The following is a 27,140-nucleotide window of genomic DNA, read 5'->3' as shown; positions in this document are numbered from 1 at the left end:
ATAAATTGATGTGTTCAATAATGTCTGCCAATGTCCAGTTCAAGGCGTTTGCCGAAACGCGTAGACATTTGGTCAGGTCAGCGTGATTATGATTTTGTTCTGAAAATTTAATTTTTATTATAATAAATAGCGGACAAATGATTCCTATTTTGAGACTCTTTGGATATTTGTATCCACTTCTCAGCCTAATGCAATCCCTAGGACATTGTGCAGCCGTCCAGTGTTTTCATCTCTCACTGGGTTTTTGAACTATATATATATATATATATATATATATATATATACATATATAAATATATACACAGTTATATACAAATATACATGCAAATATTTATAATGTTAAGCTCTTTAAGTTCTTCCCCTGATGTAATAAAAACAGCTCAATTCAATTTCACATGTAATTTAACATCTGAACAATGTCAGTGAATGCAGCCGCACAGATCCCCTGATGGTGTCCTTTAGATATAGGTCTTCATAAAAGACATGCTAAAGGCAGCTCCCTACGAAGAAACATTAATTAAATTTTTTTGCTTTTAGTTGAAGCAGAAAACCTGAATTTATATATACATTCAGTTGCTCTTCAGCTCTTCTGGTCATTAAGAGTTTCTCTGTTTTAAAAACTGTATTAGGAAGAGGATAGGATAGTGACTAAGGTGCTTTAGCATGAGTGCCCGCAGATTTTTTTGGGGGGGGGCATCCCGGACTGTTTTTGTCAGGGGCCGAGGCCGTACTAGTTCAGGCAGTGTAACACTATAGCGGTCGTAGTGTTAGACTGCACTGAGAGCCTGAACCCGGGGCTGTACCTAAATCAAGGAAGGTGGCAAGCTCCCCTTTTGAACGCCCCTGCAGACACCCGTGTGCTTTGCCTCAAACCAGGGTCTAGCCTGAAGTGCCCACTTCTATTATTCTGCATAAAAGATAGTAATTTCTAGTAGTAACTTCACGATATGGACAGCACTGGCTAAATTGACTATGAGAAGTGCAATCAAAGTGTCACAGGTAATGTTTTGAAATGTCACACATAAGCAGAGTGCAAACCTGGAAATGTACTACATACGCAAGCTGAAAACTTGACAGCTACGCCTACCAGCAGCACGCCCCAAACCTCCCACAGAAACACTACAACTTCCAAGGCACACACACGCTCCAAACACACTTACTTTCATACCTGAAGACAATTACACTCTTGAGTTGCTTTTCAAGATTTGTCACTTACCAGGGGCACACAGTTAAAAAGAGTTAAAAAAACGAATTTTCTCATGAAGCATATATTCAGCAAAATGAATTTCCCCCAAGTGAAGAAAAACACTGTGGTTCAGAAATAGTCACATTGTAGAGCGTTAGGTGCATAGGTATACATTTTTATTGCAATTACATCTATATAGTGTTTAGCCTGCATTATATGCATATAACAAAGCATGCTAAATGTTGATGATACACACTAAAGGTGGAATTATAACCTAATAAGACAGCATAAAAACCAGAAATATTATATTTAGTACTACTTTTATAACTGGACCAGTGATTCTTAACCTGAACTCTGCAGATCCCTTGAGGGCAATGACTGCGTAGAAAATTAAATAAAATGAACAGATTAATAAAGTGAACAGAAAGAAGCAAAATGTAAGGTTGACTTATTTAAAAAGTTCTGCAAATGTGAAGGAATTTGAAATTGGAGGCTAAAAATTAAGTTAGTATCCCTAGATTGATTATTGAATGCAGTGCAAGTGTGTCAAACAGAAAATAGTATGGAGGGTGAGTGACTTCAATTGAATGTATATAAGCTCAGCCCTTCCCATTAAAAATGTGATTTGTTTTTATATTTGTTAGTGAATTAAATAAAATATTTCATAATTTGTAGGTTTCTATGATAAGTGCTACTTTTAGATTTTTTTGTGTGTATTATTTTGTGGTTCAAATGATGGAAAATGTTTAGGCCTGGGTCCCTCCAGTAATGACTCAGTAGGGGGTCCCTGGATTCCAGTAATGATTTATTTGGGGTCCCGGGGTTCCAGTAAAGATTAAGAGAGGATTCACAGATGTCAAAAGGTTAAGAACCATTGACCTAGACATTAAGTAAAGGATCTGTCGTTTTCTGCGACGTTGAAAACATGCTCATGTGACTTCCAGGAAGGATGAATTACTTTGAAGGCAGGCAGGTACAGTAGCTGCATCAAGACTGAAAAAAGAGAACTCGCATAGCTTTAAAAGGTCGCAGTTTCTAATTGTGCACCGCTTTTTGGTTGTGCCGCTTCTTTCGGGAAGATCTACAGAAAAAAACAAGATAATTGTTGTGATGTTATTCATTATTCCTTTATTACATCACGGGTTCCACATTTTATAGGCGAGGCCACACGCCAGGTGTTACAAATTTGCGTTTCTTTTTTGATTTTTTGTACTTTGTCCTACAGTCGTACTAGCCCTACTTTAAGTGGAACAATTCTAGTAGTACATGTCTCAAATTAAACGTTTACATTCAAATACATTTCGCAGGTGTAATTATTCACGCAGGTTTGTTATTTTTAACTGAACTACGTCTTGCCTTGGTAGGCACTTCGGTTTTCATGACTTCACTATCAATCACACTATGTCCATTCCACCCTTCTTTGAGGTGAACCCGCTTGAGAAAAAAAATCACCTTCATTACTTACCATTGGTTGGCTTTTTTGTCACCCATTTCTTTTGTCTTTATTTGTCAGCTCAACTGGTTTCCTTTTTCTGTCACTCCAGATTGCTTTGGGAGGATTTAGCTTTCAAATTTTTAGATTCAGCATGCTGAACACACTTGTGTAATCTAGAAATCCTTCTCGGATCAGTAAATGTTTTTTTTTTTTAAATGCATTGGCACATCCAATAAGTCTCGCCTGTATGCGATCTATTGGCTTTTTCATTTTTGTTTAGCCATATTGCACAGCAGCACAGCCAATTTGTAACATGGCTCAAAGTAAAGAAAATAAAACTGCTATGACCCTATCAATGCTGGCCATTGTGTTTTCATTTTCTTTACTTTCAGCTATATTGCACAGTGGCCACTTTGCTCTGCAACATGACTGAAAACATTTACAACGCCAGTAGAGCCCGCAAATGCGAGACCTATTGCCTTTGTCAATTGTTATCTAGTGAACTTTATTGTGACAACATAAAAGTCAGCAACCCAAATGCTTTTGGAGTAAGGGCATACTTTCCAAAAGAAGGACAGCTGATTAATTCACTGCAGTCTTGGGATCAATCAATCTCAGATTTATGAGTATAGAATTTTCATCCACGCATCAAAATTTCAAATTTGTGGCTGCCTCTGGCCTATTAGGCTAATCCTATGGAAGACAATTCATGCTGGATAAATGAGCCTTTTTCTCGGCCCCAAAATAAGGAGCAAAGCGTGGTTCCACGGTCATGATGCAACTTTTCTGACGTGGTAGGATCTGCTGTAGTTAGGTTATCTCCTCACCTCACCCACAAGCAGTAGACAAAAAAATAATGAAATGTGCTTGTAAACACCTTACAAAAAAGAGTCCCCTGACAGCATATTCCAGCTGCTGGAGCCTTAAAATATATATAAAAAATAAAGTACAACAAAATTGAGGTTCAGAGGGCAGGAAAGCCACGGCGGAGCTGGTAAAATGATCAGGGTAAATGTCAATGCCAATGTAGGGGGTGTGGAGCGGCAGGGAGCAGGGGTTCGAGGGAGCAATGGAGGAGCCTGGAGGGTGAGAAGATTAAAAAAAATGTAAAAAGCTGAAAGGCTGGACTGGGAGTGGTGGAAGAAGCAAAGGACACGCTGGGGGAAGCAGTAAACAACACAGAGCGTGCAAAACTGACGGGGCTTTGAAGGTGGAAACAGTGCGCAAGGAAGAGAACAAGAAAACACATGCACCACCATAGACTGCTAAAATACAAATAGAAAAGTAGCTCCTTGATTGTGAGCAGTGTAAGGATACAAGCCATCCAATCAAAAGAATGATAAAAAAAACTTATGCTCCAGGGGAAGGTCAAACGTAAGAAGAAGACAGAAAGCTACTGGATAATAAACAAGCAAATACAAATGACATGAAAGCAAACCAATGGCAAGTGATGAAGCTGGAATGAAGGTTTTACATTTATTAGCGCATAAACGTAGTGTGAAATAATCATGTGTGTCTTTAACCGAACTAATAAAGATTGTACGGGGACAAAATGTGCCCTCAGAGTAGTTTGCCAACATTTATAAGCGTGCTCTATATAACGTGATGTATTAGAAGTGCACTAATCCGACATAATCATAAACGTGTGCTACGATTTGCTTGTTTGAAATGTTTTAGCTTAGCATAACTTTAGCGGAGGCTTCGGCCTAGTTGCCTGGTCTCACGGTTTAGATGCTCGTATTTTTCCAATGTGCTAATAAACGTGTATTTTTGCTTGAAGCTGTACTTTTCCACTGAGATCGTTCGCATGCTTATCTTAAGGTTTCGTGCCAGCCTGGCATTTTTCTCTTTGCTCCAAGGTCAATCTGCAGGTGCGGACAATGGAAGCTCTGAAAGTGAGTTAATTGGTATAAAATGTTGCAATTTGCGTACCCGTCTCCAAGGATAATGTATGCTTAAGTAAAAGCTTGAGAACTGTTGTTTTTGATTGGACAATTTGAAGCCAACCTATGAACCCTCCAATGGAAGACCCTACTGGATTTGAACTGTTGTCTTTTTAAACCAGGTGCACGAGAAGAAAGTTGCCATTACCAGCTATTGCCCGACATTGCGCCATTCCGTAGCTATTATGGCCCACCTTGCTGCGACGCCATTTTGAAAGAGACTTTGATGCTTTTTCTAATCGAGAGAAAGAGACTTTAAATGATTCTTGCCCTAGCGACTTTAACTTTGATCCCTTTGCATGAAGTAGTAGTTTTATCTTGCCGCCGTGAGGAAATCGCCCCGTCCACCTTGCCCCCTTGCCCCGTCCCATGCTGATCGAGAAACGGTACCTGTGAGACGAAGACTTCCTTGTATGCTGATCGTAATTGGGAAATATGAAAGGAAATTGTAAAATTGCATTGTATTTCTTTTAGGTAACCAACTGCTGATTTTGATAAGATCCCTAGTTAGGAGTTTTCCAAATTTATGTTGCTAAATTGTTTTTGCATGAAGTCCCACATGCCGATGCTAATTTGAGGTTAGATGAGGATTCCTTTTGTTGCACGATGCAATTTGAGACCTTGTTATGCTGACTAAATGTATGCAATTAGTTCATTACAGATTATAGTATTAGTGATTTGCATTGCTATTATCGAATGCCTTGTTATTCAAATGCTGCATAGATTGCACCTGTTTCGCCGTTATGGACAGCTATTAATGTTCATTTACATATATCATTTGGTGTTGAGACATATCTATATTGTGCTAGCTTTGTTAATATAGGGAAATAAATACACTAACTTTGAATAAACTGGTGTGGTTATTCCTGACTGAAAGGTCAGGGTTCGCCGAAATGTATTCTGGATTAATTGTTAAGTGTTATGTTGATCAGGGTATTGCTTATGTTCGTTATTGATTATCGATTTGATTAAATTGACTGATCTCGGGTGAAGAGAGAGTCCCACTTAGCCAAAAGATTCATCGGCCTAAAGAGCGTCCAAAGTACGGGTAAAATTATCTGTACGGATCGCTCTATCAGTAGATGGTAGCAGAGGACGGTTGCGCCTTTTGGGACCCCTCACTCTTAAAGTACATGGTGTTGAATTAACGGTTACGCCCTTTGAGACCCCACTCGAGAAGTTGAATTAGATTTTTCTTGGATAAAACTGATTGAGAAAATGATGATGGGCTAAGTCCACCGCGACTTTCCCGGGATCTCGGAGCTTGCGAATGGAGAGAATGGAGGTGTGGAATCGGCGTTGGCGGTACTAGTGATGGTATGAGTGAAGTTAGGATTTTGCGCTTGCACAGCTTATTGCCGCAGATCGTGTGAAAAGGTTGCGAGGATTCTAGAGAATAGCGGAGGTGCGACTCCGAGTGTAGAAGTAGGGAAGTCGTCGAACTTCATAGAAAATAGCGGAGGTGCGACTCCGAGTGTGAGAGTAGGGAAGTCGTCGAACTTCATGTGCATGTGGCGCTTTGTGCATAAAAAGGTCCACGTGGTTGTTGTTGTTGAGACGGGCCCTGCGAGGTCAAGAGACTCCGGAGTATGTTGTTTTATGTTGTGGTCTGGTCGGTTTAGTAGGTTGACCGGCCGTGGTCAACGAGTCGGTACGTGTGTTAAGGGAGTGAAAGAAACTTCGACTTCGGGCTTTGACAAAATTCTAAGTGCACTAGAATAGATCATTGACAAGTTGAGAGTAGGTCTGCGGGTCAGATTTGCTTGCGAAAGTGGGGACCGAGAAAGATGGAATAACTGCCGAGGCTAGTGAAAAATCCCTAAGGTTCTGAAGCGATTGTGTTACCCTTCCTGTAAGTAAACCGACAGATCTGTTTTATTATTAATTTTTGGTAGCTCGCGATACATGCAAGAAGTTGTTACGAGAGGAGCTGAGTGAAGGAGGACTAGCCGCGAGGCTTTGTCAGCCGCAGTGTGTGTGAGTGTGACGTCACTAGGAGCCGCGCTGGGATAGGTTGTTTGCAGAGAAGGGTCGCGCACGGATTGGACGCAGTCCGTGGGGCTCGATTGGAAGGGGAAAGGCAAGCGAAGAGTATTCCGGGAATTAAAGTCACCTATTGATTACAAACTTTGTGAAATAAAAGACGAGAAAATGAAATTTTTTAAAGCATTAAAGAGTGCAATGAAGGGGGAGTCTTACATTAAAGCGAGCGTAGGAGAGGAGACGCCGCCCGAAGGCACACCAGCTTACATTGTAATGGAGGAAAAGGGGGTAGCTCCGTGCCTTTGGCTAAAGCAATGGCACAAGCTGACAGAGAAACATGGGAGCGTAGCATTCCCGATCCATGGGACATTCAATATAAGGATCCTAGAGAATTTGAGATTCGCGATGTACGACATGAAGGTACCTCCAAGGCCAGCACAGTTTGAGGCTCTAGCGATTTGGGAACTGATGGCTAGACAGCAACAGCAAAATAAGTTCGAGACCAGGATAAGAAAGGTAGAAAAGACACTAGCGGACGCTAGGTGGGATAATGCACAGAAGGTGTGGAGGTCAGATGTATTGCAGGGGATAAAATTGTTCCCCGCAATTACTAAGGAAGAAGAGGAGACAGGTAAGAAAGCTACCTGTAAGACAAACAGGAGGTGTTCCAAGGATAGAGAGGACGAGGAAAAGTTGAGAAGAGAAGAGGAGTTAGAGGATGAGGAGTTAATCATGCAATTGCTGAACGACCGTCCACCACCTTATGCAGAGAGTGGACAAGGTCCAAGTACCAGTTCTGCCCCTCCGGCACCGGTACAGAACAGTGAAACTCAGAGTTCAGGAGCATCCTCGGGGTCTAAGGACCCGAGTTTACTGTTCACCCCGCAAATACCGCAGGTTAGGAGAATATATCCAGATGTGCCCATGTTGAAACCAGCAGAAAATTATCAGCCGCAGATCCCAGGGTACTACAGCAGTGACAACAGTGCAGGAATGATTCTAGATCCAACCGTAAGGGGAGTACAGAATGGTCACAACCCGACATTGGCACAAGCCGAATCAACCCAGTTTTTGATGCCGCAAAAGCAGATGCAGGGGGGGACAGCACATGCTCAGATGACAGGGAGTCAGATGGGCATGCCGGCAATGATGACCCATAGTGTGGGAATGAACATGTCTCAGAACATGGGAAATGGACAAAACCCAGATGCGATATCGCTACCCATCACTGTAGGTCCACCGGTACCTTTGTACAGTCAGCCTAACTTAGGTATGAGCGGTCAGGGATCAATGCTGCAGAATGGGACAGAAAGGAGGTGCATAGAAAACACTCCAGGGATAACTCCGATAGCGGCTCAGCCAGCTGGATCTGGGTCCTTGATGGAGTTTAGTCCCATATGTGCTCAGTCAACACTGGTGAGGTCGAGTCCCCCACTGGTGATACCGCTGTCATCGATCACTGAAAAGTTGCCGCAACCATCAATGGCAGTCGATGTGAACGCTACACTGATGGGGTTGAATGCGCAACAGCTGACACAGTGGTTCAACAGTCTGAATTCCACACAAAGCTCAGCCAGTGGGAAGGGAGAAGACTATCTGAATAGGGTCAGGTTGAACATGGAAGCACAAGAATTGGTGGAAGGGACTATGGGTGTGAATAGGTTAGAGTCCTACTCGGAAGAAGAGTTGAGGTATCTATGTCCAAGGATTACGAAAGAAGTGAACAAGGTACATAGAAGCTTGCAAGAAATAGCTGACAAAAACGGGGTTGATATAGACAAGACAAAACACTTGAGCAGGAGCTATAGGTTGGATTTCGGGACCACAGATTTTGAACACATGAGGTCAGCAGGCATGAAGGCCCACCTTAGAGAATTGTTGCAGAGTGCACAAGTGTGGAGGTGCTTAGACAAATGGGAAAGCAGATGGGTAAATAGAAAGGAAAAGAGGAAAGACAGTGTCCCAGAGCTCAACGAGAAAAGACCACAGAGTAGTGATGCAGTAACCATGTTACCAATGAGGGAGACAGCAGGGGGAAAATTAATACATGTACCATGGCACAGAAGCGACATTCAGTCTTTTACGGATGATTTTCCCAAACTGAGAGAGAAATCGATTGAATGGTATCAACAGACTGACAGGTTTGTGAAGCTTGCAAAATGTCTCTGGGAAGACCTGAACACTCTCTTTGAGATTGTGGTTCCGGCAGATTTGTGGGAGGATTGCAAAAGAGCTGTAGGTTGGCCGACAAGTGAACCAGAGAGAGACAGGGATACGGGTGCACCATCACCTATGGTGATGAGCCTGTACTATAAGGTGATTGAGCATTTGAAGACGAAGGTTGCCGCGAAAAATGTGGATTGGCAGAAGATCGATCGAACTGCCCAAGAGGTTAAAGAGTCGATTCATAGTTACTATGAGAGGTTGTTGAAGGCGTTTAAGAACTACAGTGGTACGGAAACAATAGAGGCGAAGGACATGCTTCATTTTGTGTTCAGATTTGTGGAAGGGCTGAGACCAGAGATAAGTCAGATGATAAAGTCGCATTTGATTTGTTGGCAATCGAAACCTATTGATGAGGTGTTGAATTATGCGAAATACTGTAGCGACGAAATTGAAGTGAAACAGAAAAGGTTGAAGGAGAAAGTGATGATGATGCAACTTAAAGCAGCTCAGACAGGTCTGCAAGGTTTGCAAGGGTTGCAAGGGTTCCAACAGCAGGTACCGCAACCGCAGCCGCAGTTGCAGGGAAATATGATGTTTCAGCCACAGGCGAGAGGCAGAGGCAGAGGAGGTTTTGGGAATAATGGTCCGGATTTGAACACTGTTGTGACTCCGAATGGTGTGCAGGCATTGAAAAAGGTGATGCCGTGTCACGTGTGCGGAATTGTCGGACATTGGAAACGCGAGTGCCCGATGGTGGTGCAGGAAGGTGCAGGTGTTGGTCAGCAAAACAATGATGTCAATGCATTTCAGACAATGAGGGGACCGAAAATGAGAGGTCCAAACCCAAATTTTCAGACTATAAATCAGCTGCAGGGATTACAGCCTATGCAGCCGCAGCAGATGCAGATGCCCCGTATGCAGATGACGCAAATGCAGCCAATGCAACAGCAGTTTCCCATGGTACCTAATCAGCAAATGCAAATACCTTTGGCACCAATGAGTCAGCAGCAAGTGATGGTTCCTCCACAGGTCTCGGGTCAGGTAATGAATACAAATGGCACCGTACAACAGTTCCCATTACACAGTGAGAGTGGAATAAACAATGTGTGGGAGAGTGAAAGTGCAGGAGAGGAAGGAGATTGTGTGCTTGCAGCATCCTTGGAAGTTGATCAAAAGGGTCCGTATGTGGAGGGAAGAGTAATGGGTCATCGTGTTTCATTCTTGGTTGACACAGGAGCCACACGTTCAACTGTTAAGAGCATTGAAGTACCAAATTTGCCACTCTCAGGGAGAACAGTTCAAGTGGTGGGAGTAGCAAACAGGCACCTGACAAACCCAATTACAGATCCGGTACCAGTCAGCATCGGTAACTATCAAGGGTTACATAAATTTGTGGTATGTGACTCAAGCCCGATAGCACTGTTAGGGAGAGACTTATTGTGCAAGTTGGGATGTTCGATTATGTGTTCGAACGAGGGAATTAAAATTCAGACGAGCAGTGATGGGGAAGAAGAGGACAGTGTAGAGGGGGATGAGATGGAAACTGTTGATGAAGAGTATCCTCTGATTTGTCTTTTCCCGATGATAACTGAAGAAGATATTCCAGCTGAATTACGGGAAACAGTCGGAAAGGAAGTGTGGGATATGACAGGGAAAGAGGTGGGATTGATGAAAGGAGTGGAACCAGTGAAAGTGACTGTAAAACCCAATGCAACCTTTCCCCAGACCCCACAATACCACATGGCACAAGACACCCTCATGAAAGTTGCCAAACTCATTGACGAATTTGTAAAGCAGGGAGTACTGAAAGAAGTGTTAAGCAGTCCATGTAATTCACCAATCATGGGACTAATAAAGCCAAGTGGAAAGGTCCGAATTGTGCAGGACTTGAGGAAAATAAATGACATCATAATCAAGTGTTGCCCTGTTGTACCAAATCCAGCTGTGATAATGTTTCAAGTCCCTTGCGATGCCGAGTGGTTCTCAGTCATCGACTTGTCACAAGCATTCTTTTCGGTGCCTCTTCATGAGGACAGCCAATTTCTCTTTTGTTTCAAATTCTTAGACAGAGTGTACAGTTGGTGTCGAATTCCTCAAGGGTTTTCTGAGTCACCGTCAATATTCAATCAGATTCTAAAGAAAGACTTGGAAGCATTAGAATTGCCATTCGAGTCAACCCTAGTACAGTACATTGATGACTTACTGATTGCATCAAAGACAGAAAGTGGCTGCACAGCCGATACCATTGCTCTGTTGAACCATTTGGGAAGGAATGGACATAAGGTGTCTCCTTCCAAATTGCAGTTCTGTCAGAAGAAAGTGAAATACTTGGGTCACCAGATAGAGAAAGGGTCACGGAGAATAATGAAGGAAAGAATAACAAGTGTACTTCAAATGAGTCCACCAAAGACAAGGAGGGAGGTGAGGAAGTTTTTGGGGATGGTGAGCTACTGTCGCCAGTGGATTCCCAACTTCTCAACTCTAGCAAAGCCTTTACTGAAGCTGACCCAGAAGGATGCCTTGGATCAAATTGAGTTGAAAGGAGATGAGATGGATGCTTTTATCGAATTGAAAGAATGCATGTGCAGGGCTCCAGCTTTAGGTATGCCTGATTACACAAAGCCTTTCACATTGTTTTGTCATTAACGTGATGCATGTTCTTTGTCTGTCTTGACTCAAGCCCATGGTGGCATAAACAGACCAGTAGCGTATTTTTCAGCTACTTTGGATCCGGTTGCAGCAGCACTCCCAGGGTGTTTGCGCGCCGTAGCAGCAGTTGGTATCAGCCTCACTCAAAGTGAAGGAATAGTGATGGGACACCCAGTAACAGTCATGGTCCCTCACTCAGTTGAGATACTTTTGACCCGTTCCCGAACGCAACACATGACTGGAGCAAGACTCACAAGGTATGAAACGATAATCCTGGGCTCACCGAATGTGCAGCTGAAAAGGTGCACTACGTTGAATCCAGCAACCTTGCTTCCTGGAGGAAATGCTGAAATTGAGAACGCTGAAGACGTCGAGCATGACTGCCTTCAGGTGACTGAATTTTGCACAAAACCTTGACCTGACATTAAGGATACTAAGCTTGATGAAAATGACCAAATTGTTTTCGTTGATGGTTCATGTCTAAGAGATGGGATGGGAATTTTAAAAGCAGGATATGCTGTATGTACTGTAACAGGTGTCTTGGAAGCGTCCTGGCTTCAAGGAGTCTATTCTGCACAAGTAGCAGAACTTGTAGCCCTTACAAGAGCATGTCAACTGTCCGCATTGATGAAAGTCACCATTTACACTGATAGTCAGTACGGGTTTGGGATTGTGCACGACTTTGGACAACTATGGTCACAGAGAGGTTTCCTGACTTCTTCAGGATCCCCAGTGAAAAACGGGGAGAGAATAAGGGAATTGTTACACGCCATTCAAATGCCAGCCGAAGTTGCAGTGGTAAAGTGTAGTGCTCATACAAAAGGACAGGACTATGTCTCTCTGGGAAATGCATATGCGGATCAAGTCGCAAGATTTTGTGCCTTGAACTGTATATTACTCAGAGATGAATGGAATTCGATAAGTGAACCAGAACTCGAACCAGCTGAAGCATTTGCCTTGAAGGTCGTAGATACAATAGATGAATTAAAAGCATTACAGAATAACGTCAGGGAGGATGAAAGAGATTCCTGGATTAAATCACAATGTATAAAGAGACCAGACGAGTTATGGGTTTCAAATGAGGGCAAATTTGTTTTGCCAAATAGTCTCTTATCACAGCTTGCGCGGTTCTATCATGGGCAAGCTCACCTAGGGAGAGATGCCATGATAAGATTGTTCAAAACTGATTGGTTTAACCCCAGATTTCGTCAAGCTGCAGAAGCAGTTTGCCATCGATGTGTCACTTGCCAGCAGATGAACCCAGGAAAGGGAACAGTTGTGAACGCGAGCCACATTGGCAGGGCCAGTGGCCCATTTAGTAGGATGCAGATGGACTTCATTGAGATGCCTGTGCATGGAGGTCTAAAGTATGTGTTGGTGATTGTGTGCATTTTTAGTCACTGGATTGAGGCATACCCCACACGTAGAAATGACAGCCTTACAGTTGCCAAGCTATTGTTGAGGGAGTTGATACCACGTTTCGGATTCCCGATCTCTTTAGAATCAGATAGGGGAAGTCACTTCAATAACGAGGTGATAAAGTTACTTTGCGAAGCGCTGAACATTGAGCAAAAACTGCATTGTAGCTATCGCCCTGAAGCATCAGGACTGGTGGAGCAGATGAATGGTACACTGAAATCAAGAATGGCGAAAATATGTGCATCGACAAATTTGAAATGGCCTGACGCATTGCCCTTGGTGCTAATGTCAATGAGAAACACCCCTGATAGAAAGACTGGATTGTCTCCGCACAAAATTCTCATGGGCAGGGCTATGAGACTTCCTGCAGTTCCCGCAAACGCGCTTTTGAATATTACAGATGATATGGTGTTAGACTACTGCAAGGGTCTGGCTGACGTGGTTCGCTCTTTCTCTCACCAGGTGGAAGCAACCACCTTGCCACCGATCCAAGGTCCAGGACACGCACTGAAAGCAGGTGACTGGGTCGTGGTAAAGAAGCAAGTGAGGAAGTCGTGTCTGGAACCCCGTTGGAAAGGCCCTTTCCAAGTGATCCTGACGACAACTACCGCTGTGAAGTGCGCGGGGGTTCCCAACTGGATTCACGCCAGTCACACAAAGAAAGTGTTGTGTCCCACAGATGAGGAAGTTGAAGCGCTGAAACTGCCAGTGCCTGATAAAACAGTGCTGAGTGCTGAGACAGAGCAAAACCGAACTGAAAGCGAACAGGCAGGAACAGAAGAGAGGGAAATATTCTCCGAGGACGAAGCAACAGACTCACTTGGGGAAGACCAAGGAGAAACCTCAGACAGCGACGAAGCAGCTGAAGGTGACAAAGAACCTGAAGCAGCTGAGGGTAGCAAAGAGCCTGAAGCAGCTGAAGGTGACAAAGAACCTGAAGCAGCTGAAAGTGATAAAGAGCCTGACGAAAGTAACGGTGACGAAGGGCTCGAAAGAGGTGAAAAAGCAGGAGAGCCTGATCAGAGGAGGGCTTTCCCAGAAGCAGACGATACAGAAAAAGAAAAAGAGAACGTGATTGATTCCCCAGAAGGAGGGGACAAGGCAGAACAGAACGAAACAGTTCAAGCTTCCAGAGAAAAGATAGCAGGTCCATCAAATGGACATGGTGCAAAGAGGAGACTAAGTATATCACCAGTAAAACTAAGAACTAGAGAAAACTTGAACGACGGAGAAAGGCCAAAAGTGAAAGAGAAAAGAAAAGAAGTAACTGTCGTGGTACCATCCTCAAGTGAAGGAAAAGACTTGGCCAAAGAGGAAAGTACCAGTGAGGCAGAATCGAAAAGAGAAGCAAAATTGAAAAGGAAAAGGATACCGAACAGGAGATATTCCGGTCCAGAATGGGCCTATGCAGTCAATGACGATTGGACTGACGAATTTGTATCTCTAAGCCTCGAGGACGAAGAAGAAGAGATACAAATAGAAAAGAAAAGTTTTATGGACTCTGTCGATTGAAAGGGTAATAAATGATATTGCTTGCTACAATATAACGTGATACAACCAGCTGAGACATTGCTAAACCGGATGAGACTTTTGCTGAACTGATAGAGACTGAGTTATTGCCGAATTGAGACAAATGCTGCTAACCGAGAAGTGACTGGCCTCTTGAAGAAAACTGTGTGAACATTGCGCTCGTTCAGCTTTGTAACTGAATTGCTAAATAGTTTCTTTTACAGGTGCTTCTAGCTCTCTGATTCTATACAGATCATGACGCAAAACAGTAGAAAGAAATATTGTAAATATGCGTGTATAGGCTTGATAATTGCATGTGTACTAATAATAATGGCAATAGTGCTTGGAATGCATGGTAAGGGTGAGAATGAGAAAATTGATGCTTCTACTTTTGCTCCTGTTACTGTCACTGAACTAACCGCATTGAAAAGACTAGAATTAGATGAGAGACACTTGCATGATAAGTAGGAGCTTTCATATAATGTTTTCTATCGCTTATTAACAGAATATATTGAGACTATGGATGCGAAAGATTGTTATGTGTGTACACAGATACCGACATCAGTAAAGGAAGGGGTGACTTATCACCACATGCCTCTTACATACGGGATTACATGTAGTATAGTAATGTCTAGATTTTATGGTCAAACTAACATACAGTATTTTTACTCAAATTATGATGTTACCTTTGCATATGTTCCTATAATAGCGCAGCTAAGCCAGATTGCTAAAGATTGGGATGCTAAAATAATGAGGGAATTTTTCGAGCCAATGCAACCTTTTGAAACGGCTCACGCTCATAGGGAAAACCTTACCTGCTCGCTCTCTGCAGTAGAAATAAGCTTTTTAGATCGCACAGATGATAGAAGGGCACAAATGAATGCGAAATTAGAAAAAGAGCTAAGCAAGAGGACTTCAGTAGATCATTATGATTTTGCCGCAATAAAAACACAAGGGAGAATAGCTTTAGATGCTTGGCATGTAGGGAAATTTTGTATATATCGAGGTGAATCTTATTATGACAACATTTTTGTAGGAGCGAGTGAGTGTAAACATACGTTTATCTTTAAGGCCAAATGGACATTCATGATGAACGGACTTGACCCTGTCATACCAGGTGTATATTACATTTGTGGGTATAATGCCTATTATCGTCTTCCAAAGGGATGGTGGGGGAGATGTTATTTGGGTATAGTGTTCCCAAAAGTTTATCAACTGGATGACCTATTGATGATTCAAAAGACATCTGGATCCCATCGTATCCAGAAAAGAGAGACCGCAGCTGCTGTGGTAGGAGATATATTTGGAGCCATGATTCCTTCATTGGGAGTTGTGTTGAATTCCATCAAAATAAGAAAGTTGTCTACTATAGTGGATAACATGTTGACAAAGTTTTCAGGTGCTATAATCCTGATAGATGCTGAACTTGCAGCGGAAAGAGCTATGACTCTTCAAAATAGGCTTGCTTTAGACATTCTTTTAGCAAAGGATGGCGGCGTTTGCAAAATGCTTGGTGCACGACACTGTTGCACGTATATTCCAGATAACAGTGTGAAAATTAAAACTATGCTTGCTAATCTAACAAAAGAGAGTGCAGATTTGAAGGAATTGAAAGAACCAGGAGTGTGGGAGAAGGTTGGAAAAGGACTTGCTTCAGTGGGAAATTGGCTTGGTGGAATTTGGAATGGAATATTACTAAAAATAATACAGGGAATATTAATAGTACTGATTTGTATCTTTGGAATTTGGGGAATAAAAAGGGGAATAATAATGATTATGGTAAAAATAAAGAGAAGGAAGGAAGAGAAAATGATGAAAAGAATGGCAGAAGAATACAAAGCGAAAACTAGGGGAATTAAAAGGAAAAGAGAACTGACAGAATTTTAATGGAATAAAATGTGTGGAAATAGTTTGTGTGATGACAAGTAGTCATCAGAGGAGGGATTGATGAAGCTGGAATGAAGGTTTTACATTTATTAGCGCATAAACGTAGTGTGAAATAATCATGTGTGTCTTTAACCAAACTAATAAAGATTGTACGGGGACAAAATGTGCCCTCAGAGTAGTTTGCCAACATTTATAAGCGTGCTCTATATAACGTGATGTATTAGAAGTGCACTAATCCGACATAATCATAAACGTGTGCTACGATTTGCTTGTTTGAAATGTTTTAGCTTAGCATAACTTTAGCGGAGGCTTCGGCCTAGTTGCCTGGTCTCACGGTTTAGATGCTCGTATTTTTCCAATGTGCTAATAAACGTGTATTTTTGCTTGAAGCTGTACTTTTCCACTGAGATCGTTCGCATGCTTATCTTAAGGTTTCGTGCCAGCCTGGCATTTTTCTCTTTGCTCCAAGGTCAATCTGCAGGTGCGGACAATGGAAGCTCTGAAAGTGAGTTAATTGGTATAAAATGTTGCAATTTGCGTACCCATCTCCAAGGATAATGTATGCTTAAGTAAAAGCTTGAGAACTGTTGTTTTTGATTGGACAATTTGAAGCCAACCTATGAACCCTCCAATGGAAGACCCTACTGGATTTGAACTGTTGTCTTTTTAAACCAGGTGCACGAGAAGAAAGTTGCCATTACCAGCTATTGCCCGACATTGCGCCATTCCGTAGCTATTATGGCCCACCTTGCTGCGACGCCATTTTGAAAGAGACTTTGATGCTTTCTCTAATCGAGAGAAAGAGACTTTAAATGATCCTTGCCCTAGCGACTTTAACTTTGATCCCTTTGCATGAAGTAGTAGTTTTATCTTGCCGCCGTGAGGCAATCGCCCCGTCCACCTTGCCCCCTTGCCCCGTCCCATGCTGATCGAGAAACGGTACCTGTGAGACGAAGACTTCCTTGTATGCTGATCGTAATTGGGAAATATGAAAGGAAATTGTAAAATTGCATTGTATTTCTTTTAGGTAACCAACTGCTGATTTTGATAAGATCCCTAGTTAGGAGTTTTCCAAATTTATGTTGCTAAATTGTTTTTGCATGAAGTCCCACATGCCGATGCTAATTTGAGGTTAGATGAGGATTCCTTTTGTTGCACGATGCAATTTGAGACCTTGTTATGCTGACTAAATGTATGCAATTAGTTCATTACAAATTATAGTATTAGTGATTTGCATTGCTATTATCGAATGCCTTGTTATTCAAATGCTGCATAGATTGCACCTGTTTCGCCGTTATGGACAGCTATTAATGTTCATTTACATATATCATTTTGGATTGAGACATATCTATATTGTGCTAGCTTTGTTAATATAGGGAAATAAATACACTAACTTTGAATAAACTGGTGTGGTTATTCCTGACTGAAAGGTCAGGGTTCGCCGAAATGTATTCTGGATTAATTGTTAAGTGTTATGTTGATCAGGGTATTGCTTATGTTCAATATTGATTATCGATTTGATTAAATTGACTGATCTCGGGTGAAGAGAGAGTCCCACTTAGCCAAAAGATTCATCGGCCTAAAGAGCGTCCAAAGTACGGGTAAAATTATCTGTACGGATCGCTCTATCACAAGCAACGGGCCAAAGACCGCAGTACGTGTTGATGCTGTGCTAGAAAGCCAGAAGGCCAACTTTACTATAGACCACCCTCCCATGCACAACACTGGGGACAACAACTGCTGTTCTGGTTAGATAAGACACAAGGATTAGTGAATCTGAACTTCTACTTCCTGCCGGACAAATCACATGACGCGTGTTCCTGATTTTATTGTGAAAAAGAAATAAATGGACCAGAGTATAGCTCTATAGAAAATATTTGTGCCAGTAGCAAACCGCTGGAAGGTATGCTGCTGGCCTATGTATTTATACCACTAAAGAGGTTCATTTAACTTTGGACTTCATATTGATTTCTATTTTGTCAGTTGAAGAATGTTGTGAATTGGTTAAGCGAAAAACAAACTCAAGTCCGCAGGCAGCGCGGTAGGTGGAGAGACACTTGATACAGCCATTTGACATGGAAAGAATCACCTTGTGGAGCATAAAACATGGAGCATAAAAAACGTTTGTTCCTCCTGTGTTTTATGGTGGAATTCACCCATCGTTCAAGTGTATGCAGAGAATCGTGAATCTGGCTGTCATGGATGCCAACTTTATGCAATTGTAGGAGTATTTTTACTAATTAACAATAAATGCTGAATTTAGATGTGGTTTAGTTACTCTGACTAGGTCTCAAACAGCTTGCATTGACAGTCACTTATATTTGCAGAAAGAAATGTGCACTTTTATTTTATATGAACACGCCTTTCCACGTGCATATATCTTTGTGTGCTTTTCAATTTCAGAAAAACAGCTAAATAGAAGCCTAAGCAATGGTCTCTATTACACAAATTTGTAATTATGTGTGTTATATACAGGGAAGCCATGTTCAGGGTTTTCCCGCCTTTGTAACCTTCAAGATCCTTTGCTCGAGTTTTTTCTGTGAACCATTCCTTAGCTGAACTGTCTATTATAGTTCTGTATTATATAAACGTCATGTCATTTCCTAAATTTCCCATGCACACCTCATTCTTTAATATGCAGAATAATGTATCTTTCTGAATGTATCTTATGTTTTTGAATGTTCATTGGTTTACTAGCCTGCTACATTGCTAGTTCAACCTTATTGCATCAAAGCTCACCATTGAATGTGTGTAGCTTTCCTGTCTAAAACCCTCTAAAGATTATATTTTGGGATATGTGATAGGCTTTCTTTGTCCTTTAAACTAAACAGACTCTGCGCTGGACTGTTTATTTACTTTATATTTGGGTCTGGCTAGTAGTTTGATTCAGAGACTGACCATGTGTTAGTCCTCTCGAAAATTATAACTGTAACTATTCTGAATGAGCTAATTCATGATTGATTAACTAATCATTGTTTGCCTTCTGTAATGATCTTAATTTGGAATACATCTATAAGGTTTGACTTGAAATCCTTTCTCATGTAAGCCATTTGATTTGGCTTCAGACTCCAAAGTCTTATGAAGTCTCACATAGTCTTACGAAGACTCGGATAGACCTGATTCTATTTCTCAATCCTCATAAATGTTTAATTAGAGCATCAACACTAGAATGTCTCTGTTGTGTGAAGCAGCTGCTTGCAAAAAATCCTTAATGTCCCTATATTGAAATAATAGTGGGAATGAACTCCCCTCTTCCTTGTCTATTCATTTAACATCACAGGAAGTGGTATCGTGATTTTTGACCCCTTGGGTCATCACAGTCAGTGAACAGTATTCCAGACCTGTCTTCAATTTAGTAAAAAAACTGATGACCTGTTTTCAATGTAAGAACAACCTATAGACACTCCTCTTTAAAGAACATTGCAACATAGACAGTAAATAGTCCACCTCCGCTTTCAGAACCTAGCTCCCATCACTTAGATTCACTCTCTAACTTCAATCCTGTACAGCACTCCACTGCTTTTCAGCTAGGTCCGCACTTCACAAATTCCCTACATACACACATACATACATACATACATACATACATACATTCCTTTGAAAAAGCCAATAGTGAAGTTTCAAGGCAGGCACATTTTTTAATGAGAGGTTTCGTAGGTATGTGTATGAGATTTGAGGTATGACCATTCACTTCCTCTGGATGTGACTCTGCAAGTAAAATCATATGTAATGTGAAAATAAATTATTTGAAGATGAGATGTAAGAAAAGCTTATTCATGACTTTCCACGTAGGACAGAACTTTTTTTTTTTTTTAAAGTGCATGACTAATCAGTACATTTATAGCTGCATATCAATATCACCCTCGCTGGTCTCAATCGCATGTTCTGTATATACCATAAAACATTAATTTTACTATATTCATAAGAGAAAAATGGAGATGTAAGGAAATGCCTCTTTCTGCATGATCAACCCCAAGTTTTGGACTGATGCTGCTGGTTGTTCGATTCTGAAGGTTCACTGAGGCCTGCTAAAAAGACCTGAGTGCCATTACTCTGACCCTTAAAAGGTACACGCATGATTGGCACTCCCACAGTTGGCATAAGTCAATGTATTTATAAGTCCACAGTACATGGGGCTAGGGGTACCTTGGCCTTTAAGTCAGAGTGTCTCTCATGGACTGCAGCACTTATTGTGCCACCACAAGTATTACAAACCAGAGTGTGACTCCCACCCTGCCATTGCTGGCCAGCAGAGCACTTTTAAATGCTATCTTGACTTTGCCATTTACAATAAAGGCAAATCTCAAACCTTCCTTTTTAATACATATAAAACACCCATAAGGCAGGCTTAGCAAGCCCTAAGGAAGGGTGCAGCATATTAACAAGCATTTGCAATGCAATGGGTCTTGCGTTTGCTTGAGTTAAAGCTATTAGCATTGTAACCTTGTAACCGGACTTTTCATGACACATAAACTGAAAATTAAAACAGTTTCACATAAGCAAGCCGACGGCCGTCATGAGCAGAAAGCAAACACACAAAAGGAAACAGAAGTTCTCTCACAGTGAAAAATATCAGCAAAAGTGCAATTATCCATGTAACCTGCAAAAATTCAATTATCCATAAAACCGGCAAAAGTGCAAATATCCATGTAACAGGGTCGATGTCATACGAAGGGCTCTACTACTGCCCTACGAAATAAAGAGAAAAAGTAGTGCAGAAACCATACGGAAAACATGGAGCCTTGCAAATTTGAAAAAAGGCAAGCCTACAAACCAACCAAACCAATGGACTTGACATCGGCGTGGTTAAAAGCCCACAGAGAAATTACACCAGGGACAGAGTGCTTTGCACTCAACCCTAAAAACGATATGTGCCTTTAAATGGCCTGAAAGTAAAACCCCCACATTGTCGTTTTTACTCTAGAAAGGATAGTAGCCCCATTGGTGAGTACAGAGTTACACGCAAACAAGAATCATTGTATTAAACCCAATTGGATGCTCAAATAAAATACAGTGTAACTTTTGCACAAGTGGCAACTTTAGTGAGTATCCACTTTGTTGCCTAAAGTTTTCCAGTGACCACTTAAGGCTGCTGGCCACGAGAAAGCCTTTGCCCTCCTGGGGGCGAGGAAGGCACACGAAGAACCTGCAGTTGGAAGAGATATGACCTCTCCCAAGCAGGAGGTCCAAACAGGGCATGAGCCCAAAAGGCAGCCTTCAAAGGGAAGCTGCCTTTGAAAGGCAAATGGTGGACATACACAAGAGGGACTGCTCTTTTGTTCTTGCAGACAGGTTGGCATGAAGAACAGATAGAGAAACGTGACCAAACTCTTTTATTTACGTGGGACTGTAGCCCTGAGGTAGCCACACCTCTGGGATGGGCTAAAGATGTCCACACACCAACAGAAGGGATCTGCCATGTTGTGAGTGGGCAGATAAGTGCATTCTGGGCTAGCTAGATGCCACACTTTACAGGATGTTGTCACTAGGCCTATGGGGCTAGTAGTCACCGAACTCCCCAAGGACACAAACAGGGCATAAAAGTGGCATTCCTGGCTCCCAGCCGTAGGTTACATCTGTACTAAATTGTGAACTGCAGAAGAACTGCCCTGCTTTTCATGGACTCAGCAAGGAGAAGCTGCGCCAAGACTGGATTGCACATACTGCTCTTTAAGTTAGTAAGGAGAGGCTGTGCCTGTGCTGCCCTGTTCGAGGAAAAGTCACCCTAAGCCTCAGACAGAAGATGTGACTCCAAGAGTCAGAAGGCTGAGTTCTTGTTACAGCTACAGGGCCACAAAAGCTGAAGAAGCCTGCCTTTGGGAGTTGATAGCCCACAATACCTGACCGTCACTGACCACCCAAGTGCAGCCTGGGAGACTGAGTCCTAACCCTCAAAAGCTGCACCTGAGTCTGCTAGACCTCGGTGAGTCATCGGAGTGCAGTTTGGTTGCCCAGCAAGGACCTTATCACCAGTTAGAGATAACTGCTGTTTTTCTGTAACCATGGACCAGTACCAGTGGCAACTGGTTTCTGGATGGACTTCAACCAGTCCTTGAGGGACATCAAACCCTGTGACCCAAGTCAACCCACCCTGTAAGTGGTCTGAGAAGTACCCCAAGGAAGGCTCCAGTCACCGGATAATCATCCTCAGCTCTTTCATCCTCTTTAGCATTATATATCAGTTGCATCAAACCACTCTATTAAAGTCTATTATGGTCCACCCATAGAGCCAGGAGCAGGACAGGAGACTGCTTTGACTGTGAGGTAACTGTTCAGCTAAGCCTCTTGGGCCCTGTGACTCACTACCTGCCAGAGTTGGTTGCCCAAAGCAGGCCGGAGTAGTGTTTAGCACTTTATAAAAGTTATCCAAAGTTTGGAAAGTAGAAAGTTTGCAAAGTTGACTGCAAGCATGATCCAATACAATGATTTATTGTGCTGAATGAAACAGCAGCGATTTATTGTTCCTTTGAAAATTCATATCTCTGGATCCCTCCAGTTGTTTAAGTCCTTGAGGTGTATATTTAATGATAAAAATACAAACTATTTTTAGAAATTGGTGTTAGACTTTTACAGAATCTTGTTTCTTTCTTATTCTACTGTTTAGGTACTTTTTCATGTTGTACACTTGTTCCTTTGATAAAGCCCGACTGCTCAGAGACACAGCTACCCAGGGTTGAAGTAAGATTTGTCAAATGAATGTGATTGGACCCAGTACAGGTAGTGTGTTTATTACATGGTGGGGGTCTCACTACCACACCATATCATAAAACGCATTCCTCACAAGAGATTTCTAAAATTAGGTACAACCATTTTGAGCTCTTATGTACAACATCTGATGTACATAATTGAATGCAAGTTAGACAGAAGCACTAACTGAACTAGAATGCAAAGATAAAATACACAGAACTAAAAACTACTTGCACCACATGTGCAGCAACAAAATGATGTACGTATGATTTACGATGGAGCAAGGAGCTCACCAAGGTTTTCTGTAGGTTATTAAGAGAAGGATGTAAAAAGAAGATGACAATGGAAGTTGTGTTTAAGGTATGAGAGAGGACTGTATACGGAACGCTGTGCTTGTGCCTGCCCACAGAAACCTGCTACGGAATTCATCAGCATGTCAAGTCTAAAGCGCAACACCCATAGTCTGTTGTTTAAAGTTTCTGCTTGCAGTCTCTAATGTATGGCAACATGTTTGAACTCTCAAGACTCAACATTAACTCGCCATTGCAGATGCTGTGTTTTCAGCTGCATTCAGGCCAGCTTGGTTGCCTAGAGTGGGATACAGTGGATAAGTGCATCTGACACAAGTAGCACAACATGTACAAGCTCTGTGCATTGAAGAGCCCTTACCTGCTTAAGGAAATTATGCCTGCCTTTTTTAAACCTCTTTTCATTCATGCACTGAGGAGTACAGTCCAGGCTGATTTGCTGCAACCACGACTGCCTCCTCTGAGGAGCCAGGGTGGGTTAGACGTGAGGCAATGCAGTGGTTTTGGTCCGTGCTAGTCTCACCTGCAACAGTAGGAGATTGGTGAGGTCTGAGAGGTCCGAGTCCTCAAAGATTGGTATGGGTTCTAGCTTGACCACACTTGGATTGACTGGACCCTAATTTAGGGTTTGTGCTTCGGTATTGATATTTCAATTGCTATAACACAAACTAGCGCTCTTGTGGACGCACTGGATTTGAAAGAATCAGATATTAAAGACTTGCTATAGTACTGGTAAGCTAACAACAGTTTCTTGTAAGTGGAGGCTTAAACAGTAACTAAAGGAAACTTATCTTAAGAGCAAGCTGGCAGCAGAAAAGTGACACAGATTTTTCCTATACTATTGATCAAAAATGGGGCTGTGACAATTGACACCCCACCCACTCAAAGTGAGTTGCTATCGACAGTGCACATGCTTAAGTGAAGGGTGTGTTAAAACTGGGAAACGGAATAATTAGATAAACATGCTTATCTATAGTATGAGGTTGAGTAAGACCGGTAAGTCTGGGGAATCTGCTTCCCGTAAGACCCAGAACCGCAAAGGTGTGATTAACAAGTCTAACTGGCTTCTTATTGAGAGCCCCACCCTAGCCAGTGGAGGGAAGTGGGAGTAAGAGATACCTGGAGCGTCTAAGAAAGAAAGGGCAGTTGAAGCTGAGACATCGAAAGCATCACCATTAGTAAAATTGATAAACAACTTTGTGGGGAACCATTTTACGAGTAGAGTCACAATGGGTCGACGTCTTAATTTGTCAACCTCTGACTTCAGGATAATTCATGTCAGTTCTAATACTTCTGATGTAGCTGAACTACCTGATTTAATGGGCCCTAAAGTACAAAGGTTGGAACCTAGACTGTCATCATCCTATGTATGTTAAAGAAGTCCTTTGGAAAACCTGCAGGCACTAGGCCAGCCACACGAGTAGGGCAGAGTTTTTATCATTATAGATGGGGCAGTGCTGAGTGGTAGGAATTTTGTGAATTCCTGCGGATTCTGGAAGTTTCCATCATAGAAATGTAGGATAAATGCATGACTTTAGGCAAAATTGGAAGCTTGGAGGGCATTGTGGGAAAGAAAATAGCGTGGAGTGCATGTGAAGCACACCACCCTGGACTTCCCCAGATGTCTAGTGTTCAGAACTGTCTGGGTCTGGTAGGTTTTTCCAGGCAGCTGCCTACCCAAGCCCAAAAGGTGCAGCTGTTCACCATTGCAAGTCGGGCAATATTGGGAGTTAGCCAAGCTCTCTTGGAAATCAACACCTAAAAGAGTCAAATGTCCTCCTACTTGTCATTGTTAAGAGATGCTTCAGGCTGCAGGGGGAGCAGAAAGACTGTTGCCCCCTTCAGTTGGGGTGGGGGCAAAACCATCTCCATGATGGTGGACAGCCCCCACTCCTCTCTTATTAAAAAAACTATTCCCAGGTTTCTGGTGGGCTTTATGCCCCCCCAGGGGACAGATCAGGGGTAATTAACCCAACTGCTCCGGTTTGGGGGGGCAGAAAGACTGTGTCTATTTTTGGGAGGGTGGGGGCATTGCCATGTCCATTCTGGGCAGCACCCACTGCTAAAAAAACTAAAAAAACTTTGTGCTTTGTGGGTTATCTGCCCCCTCAGGAGGCCAGATAAGGTGCTATTCCCAATCTGCTCCCCAGGTGGGATAGAAAGATATTAGCCCAATTTGGTTTGGGTGGGGGCATAACCATGCCTACTTGGTGTCTAGTGGGCTTCTTGCTCCCCCCTGGGGGGGGCAGATCGTGGGTAATAATTCCCATCTTCCCCCCCACCCCAAGCGGGAAAAGAATTGCTATGCCCATTGATAAAATGGGGTGTGGGCATTGGCTTGCCCATTCTAGGCAGCCCCAAAAAGAAATATCTGGTGCCTAGTGCACTTTCTGCCCCACCCCCGTGGAGGGGCATATCAGGGCTTTTGCAGCAATCTGCCCCCAGGAGGGCAGAAAGACTGAATTCCCTAAAATAAGTTGGGGGAGCAAAAGCCCTTGCCCAAGGGGCCGCTCCCCCATCCCTGGTGTCACGTGATGGATTCCTGCTTGGGGCTCGCCCTCCTGCGCGCTGATTGTCATTTTACTGAAAACAAGGAAACAGTGTTGGGGGCTGGAGAAGTTCTCCCTCCGCTCTAGAGGCAGTCTCCTTGTAAAGGAAATCCCTATGGTGGCCACAACAGAGAGATTTCCAGTCCACGAGGCATCCGATGCACACAAGCACCATGGCGGATGACTCCTGGCCGTTCGACGCATGAAACTGGTTAAATAATGACATATTAAAAGTCCAAACTAATTTATAGTCAATAGTTGCCGAACTGAAACAAATAAACATGTATGCCTTCTTTAGTTAGGCCAATTGAAAGAGTGGAAGATTTCACATGTCAGGGGGAAAGATGGGGGTGGGGGGCAGCACCATAAAAAAATGTTACACCTCCCTTGGTATATATATCAATGTGACCAATGCTAATAAAACAGGAAAGGCACTCTGTATATTGTAATACTGCCCTATGTAGGGAGAGGCATAGAAAGAGAGTAAAAAGAGTGGAAAGGAAAATAATGTAAAAGAATAGTCTGGTAAGGAAAAGTATAAAACTCCAAAAAACTCAGAAAAAGAGAAACAAGGATATAAGTGATGAAACTGATACTGCAAAGAGGCATTTAGCTTATAGCCAGAGCCCAGAAATAGCCCAGAAATAAGTGCAAAAACAAGTAGGACACAGTGTGATCCTATGAGGGAAAGGACAAAAGGGGTTGACTTTGAGCACTGTGGGAGTAGCCCCAACACTAATAAGACAAATAGTGACCCCTTGCAGAAAATAACTAATTTTGGGAGGGCGTGATTGTCATTTACAATTACAAAATAGCCCAGAAAGACGGAAAATTACTACAGATATGGAAGTCATTAAGTGGATTGTGGTACAGAAATTAAACACAGAATTAGGGTGCATCAAAAAGGGAAGAGTGGTAAAAAGCATAGCAAATTTAGGGGGTCATTCTGACCTCGGCGGTAAAAGGCGCTTACCGCCGGGCAGAAGACCGCCATAACACTGCCGCGGGCGTGGGAAACCGCCACGATCATTCTGACCCGCAACAGGCAAACCGCCAAAAACCGGCCATTCACAAAAGTCCGCCACACCAACGGCCAGCGAAAAACTGGCGATGACCAAACCTCCACCGTCATGCCAACAGAAATACGCCCATTCCCTTCCGACCCACGAATCCACGCGGCGGTATTTCAACCGCGGTATTCCATTGGCGGTACACACCGCCGCGGTCAAAATACACACACAGCTCCAAAACACTGCCACATTGGACATTTTGAAATACACACACGTGATACACATACAAACACCACTCCCACACACCCAACACAATATAAAACACACACCCACATCACACACAAACCCCTACGACCACCATTTATTGACTAAGGCCAGAGAGAGACACCACCAGCTAGTACAGAGCATT

At 42.7% G+C, this 27,140-nt stretch overlaps 1 protein-coding gene across 1 annotated transcript in view; it reads right to left on the bottom strand.

Moving 5' to 3' along the window:
* Nucleotides 1-1,322: 1,322 nt before the first annotated feature.
* LOC138298109 (C-X-C motif chemokine 10-like) overlaps nucleotides 1,323-27,140 on the bottom strand; it is a 132,805-nt gene continuing 106,987 nt past the window's right edge. The window contains exon 4 of the mRNA XM_069236849.1: nucleotides 1,323-2,267. Coding sequence (XP_069092950.1) covers nucleotides 2,222-2,267 — 46 coding nt within the window. The 3' untranslated portion in view covers nucleotides 1,323-2,221. The remainder of the gene's footprint in view (nucleotides 2,268-27,140) is intronic.

Source organism: Pleurodeles waltl, chromosome 1_2 (assembly GCF_031143425.1).
Source record: "Pleurodeles waltl isolate 20211129_DDA chromosome 1_2, aPleWal1.hap1.20221129, whole genome shotgun sequence".
Taxonomy (NCBI): domain Eukaryota; kingdom Metazoa; phylum Chordata; class Amphibia; order Caudata; family Salamandridae; genus Pleurodeles; species Pleurodeles waltl.
Note: the sequence above shows the minus strand (reverse complement) of the source record. Positions and strands in the feature narration are given on the sequence as shown.